This window comes from Danio rerio, chromosome 12, assembly GCF_049306965.1.
Source record: "Danio rerio strain Tuebingen ecotype United States chromosome 12, GRCz12tu, whole genome shotgun sequence".
In the NCBI taxonomy this organism is placed as follows: Eukaryota; Metazoa; Chordata; class Actinopteri; order Cypriniformes; family Danionidae; genus Danio; species Danio rerio.
The window spans coordinates 11,014,279-11,036,143 of NC_133187.1; the positions used below are offsets into that span (position 1 = coordinate 11,014,279).

General features: G+C 35.4%; 2 protein-coding genes across 14 annotated transcripts in view; both read right to left on the bottom strand.

The window, feature by feature from the left end:
- Positions 1–1,499: 1,499 nt before the first annotated feature.
- On the bottom strand, positions 1,500–12,920 carry rac1a (Rac family small GTPase 1a). Its single transcript, NM_199771.1, is given in 6 exon segments — positions 1,500–2,604; positions 4,686–4,845; positions 6,728–6,790; positions 7,655–7,772; positions 11,840–11,911; positions 12,657–12,920. Coding segments are annotated over 6 exon segments (579 nt in total). The 5' UTR covers positions 12,692–12,920; the 3' UTR covers positions 1,500–2,473.
- A 1,977-nt stretch (positions 12,921–14,897) lies between these two features.
- Positions 14,898–21,865, bottom strand: part of sun1a (Sad1 and UNC84 domain containing 1a) — a 34,913-nt gene continuing 27,945 nt past the window's right edge. For all 13 annotated transcript variants that reach the window (XM_073918262.1, XM_073918260.1, XM_073918259.1 and 10 more), the window contains 3 exons: positions 19,589–19,756; positions 19,105–19,197; positions 14,898–15,631 (listed from right to left, as the gene is read on the bottom strand). In XM_073918262.1, coding sequence (XP_073774363.1) covers positions 15,521–15,631; positions 19,105–19,197; positions 19,589–19,756 — 372 coding nt within the window. In that variant the 3' untranslated portion in view covers positions 14,898–15,520. The remainder of the gene's footprint in view (positions 15,632–19,104; positions 19,198–19,588; positions 19,757–21,865) is intronic.

Here is a 21,865-nt window from a genome sequence, read left to right on the forward strand (position 1 = left end):
CTTTAACGTACAGCAAAGTAGAAAAACGGAGTTTGGCATCATAAAATAATCCTAAATAGCTGTTAAATTGAACAAAAACAATACATTTTATTCGGTCACTAATTGATATAGATATATATATATATATATATATATATATATATATATATATATATATATATATATATATATATATATATGATAATAATTACCAGAAATAGGCAAAGAATGGCAATCAGAGTTTTAACAATTGCAAAAAGAGACTGAGAGGGCAGAAGTACAACTTTGCAGAGGAACAACTGACTCTGATCGAACTGCAGCAAACCAAGGCCTGACTTGAGATCCACTTCCTAAAGGCTATGCTTAAACAAGCTGATCTCTCCACATCAGATGGGGAAGTCTGAAATTATTGTGGAGTTCTCAACATTGTCTTTTTTTTTTTAATTCAACACATCTATATTTGGAACTTGTTTTATATATATATATATATATATATATATATATATATATATATATATATATATATATATATATATATATATCCCTAATGTAAAGTTTGTGTTGTAGGTTTCAGATGAGCGGACTGATGGAGGAGGATGGAGTTTTTCTTTGTTTTTTTTAAATGTGTGTTTTCATTTCAAATAAATATTACGTTATATTCACCCCACACTGGCTATTCTACTTGTTGCCCTTTGTAAAGTTTCACAAACTAATTTCAAGAGGAGCATGTGATATGATCGACTACAGCTGATCCTTATCTCTAATAATAAGCTAGCCTAATGCTATCATTCATTCATTCATTTTCTTGTCGGCTTAGTCCCTTTATTAATCCGGGGTTGCCACAGCGAAATGAACCGCCAACTTATCCAGCAAGTTTTTACACAGCGGATTCCCTTCCAACCACAACCCATCTCTGGGAAACCTAATGCTATCAGCTCATTCTAAAACTACAATAAATTCCCTGCCTAAACTTCATTCCTTATCTTTGTTTTTGGTTATCTCCGGTTTCCTCCCACAGTCTAAAAACATGTACATAACTTAATCGTAATAAAGTCACTAGCACTTTAACGCATACATAGCAAAAGGGGGCACTTGAGAAACACCTGATCTCGTGTCCCTCCTAATGCTCATTGAGCAGGTGGTAACCTTGGGCTCATCTATCTCCGAGCTCAGGGTTCTCTCCCGGGACAGCATGCCAAACCTGCAATCATAGTTGAGCATTATCTAAGTGTGAACTCTTGAAACATATCTATAGTTCTACATTGTGATTTCCTATCCTGTTTGAGTGCTGGTTATCCAGATTTAGTGATCTTGAAAAGTTTCTATCCAGATCAGATTAATCCAATGCGATGTTGCCTTGAAAAACTGGCTTAAAAAAAAAGATGACTAAATCTGGATCAATTTATCCGGATTAAACCATCAAAAAAAGCAGGCCCAAGAGATTGTGATTTCAGACACAGCTCATGTTGTGGATAAGCTCATGATTAGGCCATTCATAGAAAACGAAAAGACAAAAGCCGTGTTTTTACATTTTTGTATTTTAGACACAAAGGTTAATACACTGTAGATTTAGTGGAGACAGTAAAAGCATGAATAAATGAAGCATTTCAATCGTCATTACTGAACTGTCAAAATTGAACACTCCATGTGGCTAATCACAACCACCGGATCATGTGTGAAGATCAATTAGAGATTTAATACTTGATGACCCTAACAATTACTGTTATCAAGTATACAGTAGAGATGTTTCTGTAGTCTAAATACAACACTGGGACTGTAAAAGTGGATAAAACACTGCCAGACTCATCCAATAGACAGACTAAAACACAGAGAGTTTAAACATGACATGTCTTCTTAAATTCAGATACAGTAGTGAAAATATGCTATACTCTTGACAAAACAAAGCTGTTATATGCATTTAACTAGGTTTGTTTCTTATACACTTAAAGAAAAATAAAGTCTCTAGCATCGGGGGAAAAAAAAGTGTTTCTTCAACTTTCCTCTTGTAAAATAGTTCCTTCAGTATTACTGCAATCTGCCTCTGACAACCGCCCCCCTTCCCAAGTGCTCAAGGAAAACGAGAGCGTTAGTGTGAGCAAACTGAGATGCAGGTTTAACTTTTGGCAATATTTCATTCTCTACAAAAACGCAGATTGTAAACAAAACACGTGGACTCACAAAGATGGAGAAAGAGAAAAGGAGTATGTAGTTTCCTAACATCAAAATGAAGGGAAAAGAAAGAAGGTCATTAGAAGGCAGCAGGAATTTCTTAGTGTACATTGGGAAATGACTATGGATGCCGCTCTTCATCTCTCAAAGTAAATACTCTGGCATCTTAACAGCTAGTTAGTGGCGTAATTATAATTACAATTCAAGAGAGAGAGAAAGAGAAATATCTGTATGAATACACCATATCATTTCCCGTCATCCCCGCTTCCATTGTTCTTCTCTCAGGTGAGCTCAGATTGCAGCTGGTGCTGTGGGCGCAGTCAGTTCACAGAAGGAGACATCTTCTCCTCCTCCTCTTCACCGGAGGTGGACACAGCACTGCACGGATGGCTTCATCGAACACAGTTTTAAGGCCGCGTTGGGTTAAGGCAGAGCACTCCAGGTACTTCACAGCTCCTGTGGCCAAAAAAATATATATATACTTTTTTTACTTTTTACATAAGATTTTGTAAAAAAAAAAAATAATAATAATAATAATATAAAAAAATAAAATATATATATATATATATATATATATATATATATATATATATATATATATATATATATATATATATATATATATATATAATTTTTGCAGAACAACCCCTTCCCCAAAAATATAACCCCTTACAGATGGAAGAGTATGTAAAAAAAGCTGAAATTATGATAATGACTTTATATAAAAATAAATAAATAATAATAATTAAAAGAAAATAAGTAAAATAATTAAATAAAAGGTATTGCCATCAATTACTTTTCAGGGGATACATTTCTAAATGAAGTTAGGTCACCTCCAATTACAGCGATGATGGGTTAAGTATCCTCTAAATATTCACATCTAAATATGTCGTAATATTTTTCCACCTCTTCAAAAAGTAAAAAAAAAAAAAAAAATCTCAGTTTTTATTTGTAGACATGCTGTCCTTTTTTTCCATTATATCGACCTGTTTAAGTCTCTGAATACACTGAGCCACCTTTGGAGAACCTTCTTACATCCAAAATACTGCCATTATTTTTGCATAAAAATCTTTTTTTTTTGCAACAATTAATGATGTCCTTAGGATAAATCCGGTTTCTTTATTAAACATTTCTTTGGACAGTGCTTCCAGAAAGCACAACTGCATCGAGGGGTATTTCCATATCTAATATCTTACCCATTTCTTTTAACATTTTTCACATTTAGGACAGTCCAAACAAACAGGGGTATGATCTCCAATTTTACCACATTCCTTCCAACATAAAGCAACAGATGGTCCTTTTTACATTTGGATTACATTACAAAAGGAGTATTAAAAGTACCTAATTTGTACCTTCCAATCAAATTCTTTCCATAATTGAATATTAATTCCTTTATGACATCCCTCACACAACTCAATCCAGACCTCATCCTTAATTATGGCATTTAGTTCTAGTTCCTATTTTCCTTAAACATGATCTGTATTTTGTACAGTATTAGTTACTAATCTTTTGTATGAATGAGATGTGTTTTTAGCTGGAATGTTTTTTTCCTGCAATATTTATAAAGTATTCTTCCATTTTATTTGGTTCTTGCATGACTAGAGCTTTTACTTTATGGTTTGTAATGTAATGTCTTATTTGGAATAACCTATACATATCTTTCGGTGAAATATTAAATTGTTCTTGGCTGCTTTTTAAATGCATCTCCAAATGTATGCATTTCACAGTCCCAAAAACACCATTGTGTACAAGTGTATATAAATGCCCCTAAAATACAACTTTAGTCACACAGCTTAATTGATTGTATTTAAGACACAATAACAGAATTCACAAAGTTTACTTCAGGTTTTGTAACATAGCAGATGCTGAATGATTTCAATTACTGAACTAATGAGGGTGGTGCAAAAAGACATGGAAAGCCCAGACAGTAGCTGAAATCTCTCAGTAGCTAGAAAATAACTTTGCTCCTTGTCAGTGTAAATGGCACAGCCAAGGACCTCTTTGTCGTCTTCCAGAAAAGAAAATAAAGCTGCTAGAATGTTAAGCCAATTGATAAGAACTAAAGATCAGATTTCATAAGAGACCAACAGAACCATTGAGACTTCATTATAACCTTCTCCTTGTGTCATTTCACTGTTATTACAACAATGTTTTTCTGAACTTTAGTTTATTTGTTATCAGCTCCTTAAGAAAAAAATTAGGTAGATCATGACATGTTCAATACTCTTTTTAACTGCTGTATTTATGCAGGCGTTTTTGGTTGTTTATTCAATTCAATTAATATTTATATCTTTAGCGCTTTTACAATGTATATTGTGTCAAAGCAGCTAAACATAGAAGTTCAAGTAAATTGAAACTAGTTAGTTCAGTTCAGTGTGGTTTAAATTTCACTGCTGAAAATCCAAACACTGAAGAGCAAATTTATTGGTCAAGTTCTCTGAAAACAGTATACACTAAAAGACGGGTAAATTAAAATCATATGTATTAAAGCAATAACACAACTTTTAAAAGCGGTGCATTTAAATGAAAGTGCTGACCTATTTCTTTGGCCATAGCAAGGCCTTGAGGGTAGGTGATGGGAGTGAGTTTCTTCTCCTTTAACTTTTCGATGGTGTCCTTGTCATCTCGCAAATCAAGCTTAGTCCCAACAAGAATTATTGGAGTGTTAGGGCAATGATGTCTGACCTCCGGATACCACTGTTGGAGAAGACAAAACGTGAGTTTTGCTTAATGCAAAGCCAATCTATGCAAACAAAAAATAAAATGCACACTACACATTTTCAAACCAAACCCATGTTTTACCTGTAGATAAACAGCACAACCTACCCACTAGTGCAAGCAGTGACTAACAGCAATTATCATTTCACCCTTTGAAACAGACCTTGCTAGACATTTTGCAGATGCAGAAGATTAAAAAGAGCTCTCATCTCCTTAACTGCAGCATCAACACCCTATTTTGAGTCTTTAGATCAACATTTGCACAATAGCTCCCGCCAGACAGACTATTTTTACAGCCTGTTCCTCTTTTCCATTAAGTCAGGGTCTCTGCAGATATCATAATGTCAAATTTAAGACCTTTTAAGACTATTAAGTATTAAATATCAAAAACACGCGAGAGAAAATGTAAAAGCACAAAATTAGGGGTAAAATAAAGTTATTTAAATTGAACAGTAGTAAAGTCAGGTTAAATGCACCATTCATCTTAATGCAGATTTATACTTTCACCTGGCACCGCATTGCACAACTCCCGAAACGGATTAAGGCTTTTATACTTGACACGTTCACCATTGAGATATTTTTTTTTTAAATGACAGGGGGCGGTCCAAAAAAACAGAAAGTAAAATCAGACGAATAAAAAGATAATCATTATCATTGAAGATGTTTTTGGGGGCCTCTTTTTAGTTTTAACAAACTTATCCCTCAGAGTTTTTCCAAAGTTTTACAAAAACTGTCGTTCTTTCCCATGGCTGTTGCAATTTCTAGCCAATAATTATTGGTCATTCTGCCAAGCAGAAATGTAACTGTAATAGAAAATAGGTATAACTTGATTAGGCATTATAGCTTACTGTACTATTCACTCTTCAAATAAATCCAACAATCAATCCCATTTTATCACTAATATAAAGTGAACCAGTGTCTGCTGTACAGTGTTTTGTAAAGTACAGTAAAGTACTTCAATTACTCTGTTGTGGTAATGCTATAGTTGCTATGGTAACACAACAAGTGTATTAAAAACAAACTACCCGGTGCTTTATTTTTATTTTTTACAATATAGGATATATTTTTCTACAATTCAACACTTTACTGTAGTAAAACTACACTGCATTACATTTTATCAGTTCACTATTCTTAATACTACAGTATGCTGAAGCATCTCTGGAAAAGCACAAAAGGAGTCAGACGGAGTGAGAGCAGATCATTCGCACATGAGCAGCCAGTGTTTTAAGAGCTCACAAGTAGTTTTGTCCATGAACAAAGTAAACTGGCGCGTGAGCAGAGATTCGCTCTCTCGTATTACAGCGCTCCCAACTTATAAAACTTGCGACATTTGTCAGTGAAATAACGGCATACTCTGCCAGCCGAAATCTTGTCGCGCGCACACTCAAAGCGAACTTCCGCAAACACAGCGATGATGTCACATTCGCAGCGCGCATAGATATATACACACATATATCCAAGTATATAGGTATATATATATCTATGCGCCACGCACACTGAGTTTAATATCAGAAAGCGGATTGGCTATTGCAAGTTGACTTTTTTGTAGTTGTAATAACACAAATTACAATTGGGCTAGTGAAATAAAGAACTACAACACCCCAAAAACCTAGCAACAGCAACTACAAGAATTTAAATAAGCATTAGATGTAGCGTTAAATGGACATCGCAAAAATAAGACCTGTGCAAAAATATTTAAGACATAGAAAAGCAAATTTAAGACTTTTTAAAGCCATAAATTTCGATTTTTTAAATTTAGGACTTTAATACTTTAAGACCCCCGCGGGGACCCTGTAAGTGTATTCATTTCGAAAGTCGCCTACTTTGATTAAAAGCTTAAAATATTCAGCATTTTGCTTACCTTTGCACGGACGTTTTCAAATGAGGCCGGACTCACAAGAGAGAAGCAGATCAGGAACACATCCTACACAAATGAAAAACACAATCAGACAAATCTCTCCTTTTGTTCAGCTTTTCTTAAGAATTATTAAACTATTCAGTAAAAACAAAGCACTGGTTAGCCTGCTGCATTAATGAACTGTAAATTGACTCCACTTGTTTCCCTGAGTGAAACAGAGCCACAGAAACACAGAGAGGTTTGTGCCTGAATGACAATGACAAACAATTGAGTCATTCACACCCGCAGCCTTAGACAACAGAGCTGCCATTAATGCTCATTTAAGAAATCACTGCAACTTACCAGCAATTCAGCCATGAACATGACCGTTTATTGCGTTTCCAAAAACAGTATGTCACCAAACCAGTTATGATAACCTCTGCTCACAATGACTCACAGTCAGTTAATTACTACCTTTAAAAAAATCCTAAGTAAGGTAGCTCTGATGAAACCTCCAATAAAAATCTTATTTATTAAACATCATTGGCTTAAATGTTGTGATACACATTTAGGATTGATATAAATAATTCAACAATAATATATCAGAACATGATTTTGACTGATATTAAAAGTTGCTGAATAATTGCTGTGACTTTGTATTAGTTCTAAAAGAAGAATGTACACGATGTAGAATTATTTAAGCAACAAAGAATTTGACTGTTTATGCTTTTGGGAGAGCATGCAGATTTAATGACTTTCAATCACAATTTTTCATTTTTTTCCCCAATTACATTTGTCATCATTTAGATTTTAAATGTATGCTTGTGAAAGTTAAATAATTCAAAAAGAAATGGAAAACAATTAAAACACCAATAATAACTGAACTTAATTTTTAAACAAAATGTTAATTTATATCATATATTAAAAGTAACATCTGTATTAGCTTGTTACCGTCTGAGGGTAGGAAAGCGGTCGAAGCCTGTCATAATCCTCTTGTCCTGCTGTATCCCACAATCCCAGGTTTACTGGTTTCCCATCGACCATCACATTTGCAGAATAATTATCAAACCTAAAAGAAAATTAATAGTTAATAAATTAAATCAGCACAAAATGCAGCTTGCCGATATCCATGAGTGAAACCGGTTTAGCAGAGGGATTGGTTTTGAGAAATTGCCACTAGCCATAAAATCAAACAAAGGGCGAGAGGGGATGAAAAGTTTAAACTAAAGAGTCATAAATCACATTTCTCTCTCCCTATGAAGTAAACAATGGAAACAGTAATATGATTCATACATTTGTTGAGGAAATTGGTTATTTTGGCATTTAACCAATTTCATTCTTATATTTTGAAAAGCAAAATTGAAGCAACCTCCTGAGACATGAAGCCAACGTGTAAATTCAGTGTTGGTTGGCTGCCTTTACAAAGTGAGCGTTTATTAATGAGAAAGAGCTGGTTCAATCCAATCACCACAATAATAAATGAGGTTAATGAATGGGTGCTCTGGTTGTTCAGCTACAATCATGATGCAACAAACGCAGGTCAAAAGGGAACAATGAAGCAGTCAGGTTTCATTTCTTTAACATTTGCAGATAATATGAATAATCAGATACAGTTTAAGTCAGAATTATTAGTCCCCCTGAATTATTTTTCCCCTCTGTTTTCGGTTTAAACACAATAGTTTTATTAACTAATTTCTAATAACTGATTTATTTTATCTTTGCCATGATGACAATAAATAATATTTGACTACATATTTTTCAAGACACTTCTATAAAGCTTAAAGTGCCATTTAAAGGCTTAACTAGGTTAACTAGGCAGGTTAGGGTTTTTAGGCAAGTTATTGTATAACGATGGTTTGTTCTGTAGGCATTCGAGAAAAACATTAGCCTGAAGTGGCTAATAATTTTTTCCTTAAAATGGTCTTTAAATGTAAAACTGCTTTTATTCTAGTTTAAATTAAACAAATTAGACTTTCTCCAAAAGAATAAATATTATCATACATGCTGTGAAAATTTTCTTGCTCTGTTAAACATAATTTGGGAAATATTTAAAAAAAAGAGAGAAAAATATTCAAAGGGGGCTAATAATTCTGACTTCAACTGTATATTTGCATGACAGAATCCTTCCGTGGTGAGTGAAGTACTGTAAAAATGGTATGCAATCACTGCTTTATTATGGTTTGTATTAGAGATGCGCGGATGGGCTATTATTTCATCCGCAACCGCATGACAAAATTCATCATCCGTCCGACATCCATCCGCAGTAACATTTTTGACCAATTTTTAAAACCGCACCCGCCCGCCATCTGCTGATTGGGCTCTTTATTTGAATGGCGTATTCCTTTTTATTATTAAATGAATGTTTCTTTATTGATTATTATAGAATAGAGAATGACTTTAATGTAGACATGCAGTTAATCCAAACGTGCAAGTCATTAATTGACGACGCTTTGAAGTGACGCTAAAGATAAGAGGACGTGTCTTTTCACTTGATTCGATTCCTCGGAGTCTTTTCCTTGCGTCCTTCCCTCGTAACGTTATCCCGGTGGGGTGGAAACACGGGAAAGAAAGCAAGGAAAGGAAACGAGGATGCACAAATAAGAAATGAGAAGCACCCGAGCTCTCAGAATATCAGCAGTGAACTCCGTCTCCAATCGGCGCACAGGGACAAAAATAAATAAATAGCCTAAATTAAACGCACTGTACTGTACAACTTTTTTTATTGTAGCCTAATAGAAAACGCATTGACACATCATTTCAACATGCTGCTATTTAGCCTACTAATAAATTCCTATTTCACTTTATTTTTTAGTAAATAGATAGAATAATAAGTCATTTACATTATAGCCTAATAATATTTACATTTGTAGTTGTCCATAGCAACCCCAAAACCTGATTGCCTTGCACATCTTATTAATGGGCACAGTTTTTCGACTATTTATTTATTTATTTTTTATTTTTTGCTGTGGATGTTATTGAGCTTGTAGAAATCGGAAACAACACCAGTTCTGCGACACAGATGAACCTTTATTGATATATCTTTTAGACAATACCTATTTTATATGCCAAAAGAAACAACAGGCAGTAAAAAATATTAACATAAATATCTTAATGTAGGCATAGGCTATAGTCGCATGCTTTGGCAAACAGTTGAAAAACGTCATATCGTGCCTAAGCCTTGTAGGCTCAGTCACCCCCACAATTAGAAATTAAATTAGAAAAATAGATATGCCATCCCTCTTTGAGCGAACATAAAGTCTGACCAGGCTAAAGTGCATGTATGACAAGTGCCCCAATAACCCATGGAGGATCATCCCCATTCCACTCAAACTTGAAGCATAACGAAATACTACGCCATTAAAGTTGCGACAAAGAAATTCTGGCAAAATAACATTAGCCTCGGAACGTAAAAGCGAGGCCAACATGTCTAGAATAGAATAGACCAATATGAACGTAAAATTATCAGCTGACCGAACTCAAAAGTTTATATTGAACATATGTGTAGCCTAAATAACATAGGCTAATTGGTTTAATATGCCTGACCTTAGGTCTAGTTTGATTTTTTCTTGGCACAATGCAGGAATAAAATAGCATTTACAGTGTCAGGATTCAGACGGGAGCGCCTGCATAGCCACTATAATGCGCCCTGCTGCACTGAAGGAGCGCTCGCTCGCAGCACTTGTTGCTGAAATGCATAGAATTCTCTTGGAAAGTCGTGGGAATGCCTGGCCTTATTTCTCCCAAAATGAGAGCAGATTTTCCTCTGCTGATCCGTCTATACGGAAGTTTGTAGAGGAATACTTCTGTACTTCATCCAGAATTAGTTTATCCGATTCCTCCTCCCATTCTGTGAAGTCAGTCCTAGGCTTTTTCGTTGGTGCGCCAGCTATGCCTAAAACAGTACAACCGCCCGCCACACGCCCGAATTTAATTAAAATATTATTTTTTCGTAATGTCATCCGCCCGATCCGCGGTTTATCCGCGGAGTCCGCGGCTATAACCGCCAACCGCGCATCTCTAGTTTGTATGTGTGCAGCACTAGTATTTCTGCAACAGCGCAGAAAGTACATGTGTTCATGCACAGCTTTAGTCTTGAGGGGATGAGACAGCCAAAATTGGAAAAATAGGAATAAGATTCTTGTTCCACTTTAAAGTTGACAAGTTCACTCAAACCAAAACTTTGTTCCAAGTAGTTTGTGCACTATAGTAAGCATGCAGTGCACATAAAGGTAATTATCAGAACAGTACACAATTAAACTAACCCATTTTTGTGCAGAAGCACAATGTATACAGAGCTCACACTTAGCTTTGAATAATTTCTAAACTGTACTGTTTCAGTCAGAAAAGAAATTGAGACAGAAATAGTTTTTCGCAAAGACCACAAATCAACAGCTAGCTGCAGATGAACATTTGAGTTAAGGAATTATAAATGCCCTCAAATAAATTATGGGGTTAAGAATCCCCCCCACAAATGTTTACATTGCATTTCAAGTGTGTGTGTTTAAGCTCACCACCAAACAGAGTGGGCTCAAGATTTACAGATAATAGACCCAGAACATTTAACATTTTTTTAAAAACTGAGGTATTTTTGCTTTATTTTACCAAAGAGATAAATCAAGTTTTATTTAATAATTTTATGGCCAAGAAAAAACAAAGTTAATCACAACATCACAAAAATTGATCTATAGCAATGTAATGATGAGAATCTGATGACTAAAGCTCCACTAAAGTGCCTTGGAATGTGTAGCTTTGTGCTGTAGGAACTACAACTGAAACCTGAAGAGAGGGCGACACCTATAAAGCAGCCACACCCCTTCTTAAAAAATAGCCAATTGGCACACATGTGCTATCATGTATCCGGATCAGAGCAGCCCCCATATGCGACAGTTCGCATGATATTACAGTAAAATCAAACTCCAGTCACTGCAAAATTTCCATTGTACTCCATATATAGAGCACTCTGTCTTTCACCATCTAGCAAACTTTAACTACGCAAAATAAAAAGGCAATAATAATACTAAGCTTTTTAATTATCTACATTTGTGTTTCACAGTGGTAATGTGAGGCCAGGAAACAAGGTAATTTTGTGTGAACTGTTCCTTTAAGAAGCTCAGGGTAAGAGAGAGGTCAGCTTACACAGTGGGAATGTATTCCCCAGGAAAAGCATTGGTGGTGTAGCTGATCAGAAGGCATGTTTTTCCCACAGCCCTGGAAGAAGAAAAAAATATATATATATATATAAACACTTCATTGAATAAATTCAGTGACACATCTGATGATGCAATCTCGTATTTACTTATCCAACAAAGCATTTCTGTACTAAGAATGTGCAAATAATTATCATAACATGACATCCTTTAAATATAACGAGCCAGTTTCTCATATGCATCACAATAATGGGTTTGGTTAATGTCGGCATTAGTCACTGGCACTGCAGAATTTCACTGTAACGTGACGTAACGTCAGGGCTGAGAAACTCAGGGAAGAGCCAGTTTACCAACACTGGAAAACCGCTTCTGTGTCAGTCTGCAAACACTCGGATATTTAGAAGCTTAGGGTGAAGTTATTCAAAACAATTCATCAAACAACTGTAACAATTGGTAAGGTAAAACGACCAGAAAATGGCTAATTTACCAATATTAAGACAAATAACGTTAAAACACTTCAGTTTGTAAACATGTGGGTATTTATTAACTTGGTTTGTTTTATAATTCATTCAGCTTACGCAGCCAAAAAAACTGAACGTAGAAAACCGAAATTTAAAGAGCAACGTGTGTTTGTGTGTGAAGAGACGCCTTTTAAACATCTACAAAGACCGCACAAAAGTTCCCAAATCAAAGGCCCACAAGTTATCCAATCTCCAAACACTTGAATGCGATTCAAGAAGCGACCGAAACATGTACAACTTTATTCTAAAACCAATAAAGTACTTAAAAAAGAGAGTAAAACTCACCCGTCCCCGACGACCACACACTTTATGGCCTGCATCTGTGTTCGTTTAGCACGCTATCCCGCTAGCTGTATCTGTGAATGAATCAATAAAAGCTGCTGTGCCAGAGACACCCGCCCTCACAATTCAACACGCAAAACAAGAGCGGAGTCGATAGAAGTCGACAGAAAATGAGGAATTTCGCTCAAACTCGACGGAGAAAAGTTAGCTGGAATCCTGCATTCCGGCGCATTTACTGCCGCTGCTTCCAGTTAAACAAACAGCCACCACCCAAAAAATCTCAGATCCCGGTCCGCACGCACACACATATATATCCCGTCCCGTCCCGAACAATAAACAGACTCTCTGCTGCCTCCTGATGGACTGGAGAAGAGCTGCGTTCAGCCTAAAAAAACAGGGGCATTTCTAGGTCAGCAGGTAAACAGTGCTGGCTAGATAACTTACTAAACTAATATATTCTGCCCAACGGATTATTTTTGAGTTATTTTTATTATGTAGACTACATTTTTAACAAAACACAGAAAAAAGTAGAAGTGTGTGACATACTTGCATATCCAGTTTTTAATAAATATCATGTAATCCATATAAATTTTGTCTCATTATAAGTATTTTAAATCGTAACGTAATTATATTAAAAATGCAATAAATATATTTATTATAACACTTAAAATGAGAACACTATCCAAAACTTTCATGTCTTTTATTTTAAAGTTTGATAATATTACAAGCTTTAAAAAATGAGTTTGTGTTTAGACCGCTTCAACTGTTTGCTCAAATATACTAGATTTCAGGGTCTGGTTTGAGATTGTACATCAATAAAAATATTACGATCCAAACTGGTTTTGTTGTTGATATTTTTACAAAACAAATTAAATTTTCCTGTTATGTAACTTGCTGAGAATCTGTCTCAACAGTGTGATAGATTACCTTCATTAAATGCAGATATTTAAATGCTAACATGAAAATGTATTTAATTTCTTGGTTATATTATTAAAGCTTCTAGTAATCACTGTGGTAATCAATAAAATACAACGATGACAAAGGTGTCATACATTCATTTTCTTTTCAGCTTAGTCCCTTTATTAATCTGGAACCGTCAACCTATCCAGCATGTTTTTACACAGCGGATGCCCTTCCAGCTGCAACCCATCACTAGGAAACATCCATACACTACGGACAATTTAGCCTACCCAATTCACCTACAGCGCATGTCTTTAAACTGTCAGGGAAACCGGAGCACCCAGAGGAAACCCACGCGAACAGAGGGAGAACATGCAAACTCCATACAAAAACTGACCCAGCCAAGGCTTGAACCAAGGCGATTGTGCCATCCATTGCGCTACCATACAGCCCTTCTACAATCATGTTAAAGGCATTTTACTAAGTAAAATTATAAACCGTTAATCTGAGAACAAAAGGCGATTCCGTATTTCAGATGAGACGTTAAACCGAGGTCCAGACTCTCTGTGGTCGTTAAAAATCCCAGGATATCCTTCGAAAAAGAGTAGGGGTTTAACCCCAGCATCCTGGCCAAATCTGCCCTCTGGCCTCAGTCCATCATGGCCTCCTAACCTTCCCCATATCATAATTGGCATATCATCACTCTGTCTCCTCTCCACCAATCAGCTGGTGTCGTGTGCGGTCTGGCACAAAATGGCTGCCATTGCGTCATCCAGGTGGATGCTGCACACTGGTGGTGGATGAGGAGATTCCCCCCATTGTGAAAAGCGCTTTGAGTGCCCAGAAAAAGCGCTATATAACTGTAAGGAATTCTTATTATTATTATTATTAAAAAGGTCTTGTAGTGTTTTAGTAAATTTAGATTAGGTTAATAATCTTGTGGATGATAATCAGATCTTTATAAGGTTCACTTTGAAGAAATCTATGAAATTCTTGCACTTCCTACAACGAAACTACACAGATTTTTTTTGCATCAAACGTAACAATTGCATAATATTAGCCCTAGAAGGATCCATGAAAATTCATTCAAAGCTTACATGGGCCTAGAAGAATTAAATTTACTGCGCTTCGTCAGTGAACACATTTGTTTATCTTACATTTACCCTTGTATCCATCAAAGGTGCATGAAACACTTTATTTGTAGAAATAAGCTGATCTAAAACCCTAGGACTTGACATTAACAGCACCTTTAATCCCACATTTACAGACTTTAATTGTGAAATTAAACTCATTTCGGCAAAGTTGCAGTGTTATCCATCCAAAATAAATGCATCCAATCCTAAATAAAATAAAAAATCATGAATTTTATTTGAAAAGCCAGCCTATAAAGATCAAATGGCAATTACAAAATCCATTGCATAAAGATCATGAAAGCACATACAAAAATACACAATCCAAGTTGCTTACAACAACTTAAATCCACAAAAATAAATAGCAATTTTTAAATAGGGCACATGGCAGCGAGCAAAAACGAACAGTCAAATAAAAAACAAAACAAAAAGCACAAAACTGAAGAACTTAACAAGATTTACATTCAGTCTACAATACAATCTTCAGCGGTTTGCTTGTCATACAGAGAATTGTCAATGCATTTCTATGCTGGTGACAGTTCTACAAATATATAATAATTTTAATAATATATTAATAATAGATATTCCAAATAACTTGATAAAAGAGAAAAATGTGTGTAATGCATCAGGATGAGACGAGAGTGCAAGTGCTGAGTGTGGCCCTGAGGCTTCACAGTACATGTACCAGCATGCAATCATACACCGCAGACGTCCTGGGGTCATCTCAGGTCCAACAGGATAGCTCTATGGCACTTTTTTTTTCCTCAGTTCTTTTTGTCAGTCAGGTGACAAACTGTCAGGAGTTCGTAATGTCCCAAGTGCTTGCAAGTCATTGGGTTAGGAAGGTTTCCCATGCACCCGGAAACGGTACACACAGGTGTATTCAGGATTCCCCCAGTTAGACAGCACTCTCATCTCAATGATCTGGAAACCACTCGAGACCTCGTCCTTGGGGAAGACAGAAACACAGTTACAAGACTGGGCAATCAGTTAATGACTACAAGGACAACACTGTGAATCCCTGAAGTGGCATCACAACACCCCTGAGGCCTCCTGATATTAACATCCTTTCACTCAACATCCAGTGATTCCAGACCTATAGAGTCTCTTTCTTCTGTTACACACAAAGACATTCTGAAGAATATTAGAAATTGATAATCACTGACTTATCCATAGGATGAAAAATAAACACTATGGTAGTCGGAATGGCTACCGGTTTCCCGCATTTTTCAGATGAAAAACTCTAAATGTATTTGGAACAGGTTAAGGGAGCGTCACTTTTGTAGGAAGGGCAAGTGATACAAGTTGTAGAAAACCAGACATCCCAAGTTGGGAAGAGTCATTTCTGGGGGACACAGAGTTGATTTGCGGGACGTAGCGGGATAGTGGGTGCCTGAAGAGAGAGGGGGGAGGGTCTATGCATTTGAGGGATACTCCCGCAACTTCCGGGAGACTTGGGATGTCTGGAAAATACAGATACATTTCTGGCACTTTAACCAACAGTTTGCACAAGACACTTTTACAAACACTTCATAACTCTAGAAAAGCACTGTGCATTTCTGAAGTGTGCTTCACACAGGTGAGTGGGCTTGATAAACCACCTATGGAAACACTCTTCTATAAATGCATCGGACACTTCAACCAAAAGCTTAGAATGTCCAAGAGGCGACACTCAATAGAACGTTCCATTGCTACAGCAGCGCCCAGCAACAGCCCTGGATTCCGCCATTTTGGAGTGAAAGCGATCCGTCCATTGGATCTTATGCTGTCGCGATGGCAAGCAGCTGCTTTGTTTATTTATTTATTTATTTAAAAAGAGCATTAAAGCTGAGATACAACATGAAAGGCGACAATACAGCACTTACTATCACAATCATCAGCACTTTAATAGTTTCTTTTATAGACTTATAATATGCTGTCTATTGGAGTTTTCATTCCAAAATGGTCGCCGCGACAAATTGCACTAGTGTTGCCTCTTGGTGATTCTATGCTCTTTACTTCAATTCCATCTTACAAGGAGTAAATAAGGAAAACAATGTTTACATGTTGCACTACTTGCTTTCTTTAACCTCAAATACCTCGTTTGCATAATATTGTTCTGTATTATTTAAAAGTACTAGCATAGTCTGTCTGTGTGTTTATAGTCAAGTATTTAGAGTATAAATACAGCAAGTAGATATATATCCATTGTTTTTATATTTATGAAGCACTGTGGTCCTGCAGGACATGACATTTCGCTCCACTATATGTCCACATGTGTAGTGGTTCAACTCAACTTTCACCAAACTCATGTGGGAATGATTATGAAAGCAGACAAGCTTTTAAAGTTTTGAAACCCATTTATGCCAGTGTCATGTGATTGGATGGACAAAAATGCGTCTTAAAACCAGGTGCAAACAGGGCTTGTGATCCCAAAGTTCTGCTGGTTAGCATGACCCTTTTAGCCACTACTGGTGCTATGAAATAACTCAATCCACATTAAAAGCATCCATCTCCAAGATATTCTATTATAATTTATTAATTGCCACATCAGCAACTTATGGCTATTTTGTGGCAAAATGGATATACATAAAATATGCTAAAAATAAATTCGTATTATGATAAAAAAGTTACTTGGACAAATATAAAAAATATAAATAGATAAAATTTACACAAAAATATTTTCAAAAGTTAAATATGATTTTTCAGTTCAATTGTTGATTATTTAAAATTCTTCCTAGTGGCACCTTTTCAAAAATGTCCATCAAAGTACTTTCTGTAAAAACAAATTGTCTAATGGTATTAAAGTTCCAACAAAATACGTTTGATGGTAAGAGCAGCCTGTTAGTAATTACATTTAGGTGGTGCTTCATTATTTAGTAAACATAAATGTGTCAGCCTAGAATGTCCAATTCAACATCTAGTATAGACGGTCTGATCATGCTTGGTCCAAAATAATAATCTGCTTAATGTCTTTCATTTATTTAGGATTAATTCATGTAATTTATTATTTATGCAGTTGCCCCATTCTCTTTGCCATGTTTCGTTTATGTACAATTGATTGTGGGTTTCAAGTCTTCAGGTGGAATTAAACATTCTGTTACTTTCAAGGAGATAGCCTGTTTTGCTGCTTCATCTGCCAGTTCATTTCCATGTAGTCCCATATGGCCTGGAATCCAACAGAAGATAATGTTGAACTTCTTATTTTTTAGTGTTGTCATTTTCTTTACAATCATGGAAATGATGGGGTGACCACACTTAGAAGCTTCAAGTGCTTGAAGACAGGAATCTGTGCATATTAAAAGATTAGGGTACTGTGTCCTTCCCAATTGTTCTAACGTCATGTTTATTGCATAAGCTTCTGCTGTGTACATTGAACTTTCTCCTGGAATCAGAGTACCAAAAACATCTTTAAACGCTACTGCTCCACGATATCCTATTAAAATGGACTTTTTTTTAATTGGCAACATTAGTATACCAAAATGTCAATATGTTATGATGACATGATCTCCATTATATGCAGCTACAACTTGAAAACAGCGATGTTACATTTGTGAATAAATGGTTCTATTGGATTAAATTTTTTAGGTGAATGAATCACTCATTCACACACAGTCCATTGAATTAATATTTCTCATTTACTGTAATCCATCACATATACATGTGGATAATGCTGACATGACAAAACTGCAGTGGCAGTGCGCGAATCTTGTACAGCCATGTTACAATTTATTTACATTTAACATAATTTAAAATCAGTTTAGCACAAAGTAAAACACGTTTGATAAAAAAAAAAAATAAATAGGGGGTACACAGCTAAACATTTAAATGAATCGAAAAAAGAAGCTTGGCTCCACATTTAATTACAGATTTTAAGTGTAAATACCCTAATTAAAACCTTGGATTGGTTATTATCACCATTTATTTATTTATTTATTTATATATATATATATATATATATATATATATATATATATATATATATATATATATATATATATATATATATATATATAAATATATATATATTTATATATATATATATATATATATATATATATATATATATATATATATATATATTTATATATATATATATATATATATATATATATTTATATATATATATATATATATATATATATATATATATATATATATATATTTATATATATATATATATATATATATATATATATATATATATATATATATATATATATATATATATATATATATATATATATATATATATATATATATATATATATATATATATATATATATATATATATATATATATATATATATATATATATATATATACATACTTGAACAAACGAATGACAAATTTGCTTGTCCGAAAGACAACCACATGAAGATGCTTAATGTCAATGCCTAAACCGTGATACACAGGAAATATAAGCTTGTGTAATACTTACAGAGACCAGGAAGGTCTGAAGAGAATCCCCATCTTCTTCATAAACATACTGTCCGAGCAACTGCCCCTCTTCCTGCTGCTCATCATCAAGACCCTTAAACAGAATAGTAGAAGAAAAGACAAGTTGAGAAGTTTTCCTAAAATTAATTTATACACAGTCATTCAAAGATATAATAACAATTTTAAATAGTCACTTCTACGTCTGGACAAGTATAAATATATAATGGAAAGACAATGGACACTTCTACAGTGCATAAACGATACTTGTCAGAAATGTTAAATTCAGTAATATCATGTTTTATCTGCTAAAAAAATAAACTTTTTAAATAAATGCTTTAAAAACGCTAGCATTTATTTAACATAAAAAAATCCCTAAAGAAACAATGGTTTCTAATAAATAAAAGAGAAGAAACAACAACAAAAAGTAAAAATATAGGTCAAAAGATGGGGAAACATGGTTTGAGCTCCCATGGTTTGGTACTCACATATACATTGAATTCTCGTGGGGCACTGCTGATGTTTCCAGTGGGCGACAGAGATTTAGCCACATGTTCCAGTGTAAAGGCTGTTGGCACGATCTTCATGGACAAACCGATCACTATATAACCAGTTGAACCTTTGAATGCCCAGCAGTTGCCTGGATGCACTTCTGGCTGCAGGTTCAAACACAATGACAAAGAAAGGAGGGTAGGAAAACGGTTAAAGGGTCATGAAACACTTTTTTTCAGTTGTTGACAGTCTCATGTGTCCCACACTGCTAAAAACACTATGTACACATATATTTCACAAAAAAAGTGAAAATTGGTTGTTTTTGCATTATTTTAAGCAAATTCGTACTTCCAGTTTGAAACAAATCTTTGAAGCTGCTACACGGCCATGATATCTTAGCGTGTATTCCAGCGTGTAGACTGGACGTCTGTACCCGGTAGGGTTGGGCATCTAAGCTATAATGCCGATCCGATACGCATCTCGATACAAAGAATACGATCCGATATATTAGCGATACATTTGTGACATTGCGATGCAACACGATACGATTCACACCCATATCACGATACAATGCGATAACTCAGCACTAACTTATTAGATCAAGTTTATGAGATGATGTAAGAAAGGATGCTGTGCCATTGAATGAGTTTGATTATTTATTAACCAAGTAAAACCAAGACTTTTTTTACAAACTGGCTTTTCTCTCAGAGCCAGAGTGTCAGTTTACAGTAGAGGGCCATTTTAGAACCTATAGCACATATTATTTAAGTATTTTCAAGATAAACAGAATGTATAAGTGCGCCATATATATTAAATGTATATATTTGCACTCTTTCAACATAAAGGTTTACCATTGCACAACAAGAATTGTGATTTAACTTTCAACTGTGAAAACAAGTTTTACAAAGATATTTTGCCACTGAATATTCAAAACTTAAAAGTCGTGAACTAGCAGTGTTATGTTGCTTTGAAACATCACTGTCACTGTAAACAACAGGCCAATAAAAATATAAATAAATAAAAATTAACAGGAGGAGGTGTATAAAACCTTCGTTCTCCATGACACTAGGCTGAAAATCTTTGCAGATGAACAATGCAATAGCAATCGTTATTGGCGTAGAGCGAGCAGAACTGTTGCGCATGGAGAAAACTTTCAGTGCTTTTCTCACCACTTTTGGAGCTGCTAGCTACAGCTGAAGCAGAGCAAAAAGCCGGGGATGCACGAACACTGGAAGATGCTTCCACAACAACACCGAGGCGCCGCTTCAAGTGAGATATCAGATTAGTCGTACTGCCCGTGTATTTTACAGATGCACGGCACATTTTGCAAATTTTATCTGTCCTGTCAAGTCGTCCATTCTTTTTGCAGAATCCATAATGTTGCCATACTTTAGATTTAAAACTCAGTGAGGAATAAAATGTTTGTTTTGCTTCTCGCACTTTCTGAGGGCGCACCACTAGCTTCATCCGCACACCTGATACACTGAGTTGTAGTGCAAGTGTACACATCCGCAAGCCCGTTGCTAAGGCATACTTTATGTAGGTCGATTAAATTATGCGCTAAAAACAGGTTGACAACACTTCTTAATAAATAAAAAATACATTCTATATTAAAATTATAAGTTGTATCTTGGAAAAACCGATGCATCTCGCAAAAACCGATGCATCTCGATTTGCTTCCAATATTTCATTCATCCTCTGCTGCTCTACCGATGCACTCGCATCGTGCATGCTCATGACCGCTAACGATACATATCGGTGAATCTTACCATCCCTAGTACCCGGGAGTACCATATTAAATCTCAGAGTGTGCTGCATTAATGCAAGATTAAGGCTTGGTTCAAACCAATCAGCGCACTCTATTGTGCAACTTCATTAATATTCAATAATGTTACAGTGTTTAGATGGCAGAAGATGGCAAAACAAGCTTGCAGTGTTGCTTTTATAATTTGCTGCAGTGAAGGTTGTTTTCATTTTTTTCTCTATGAGAGTGCAGCTGGACTCACGTGTGGATTACAGTGCGCACGGCAACAATACATGTCTAAGAAACATTGTTTACCCGAGAGCTTTTCTAATCTGCAAATGGTGAGATCCAGATTTGCTGCTCGTCTCCTCTTAATAAAGACTCGGCTATAGTTGCTGTTGCTTGTCCTGTCTCACCAGATTTGGTAAGCGAGCGACCAGTGGTCTTTGTTTATTCAGATGGAAAAGTTAGTTTGTATCGAACTAACTATTACACCGAGTATAAACATGTTAGCACCACAACCAAACTA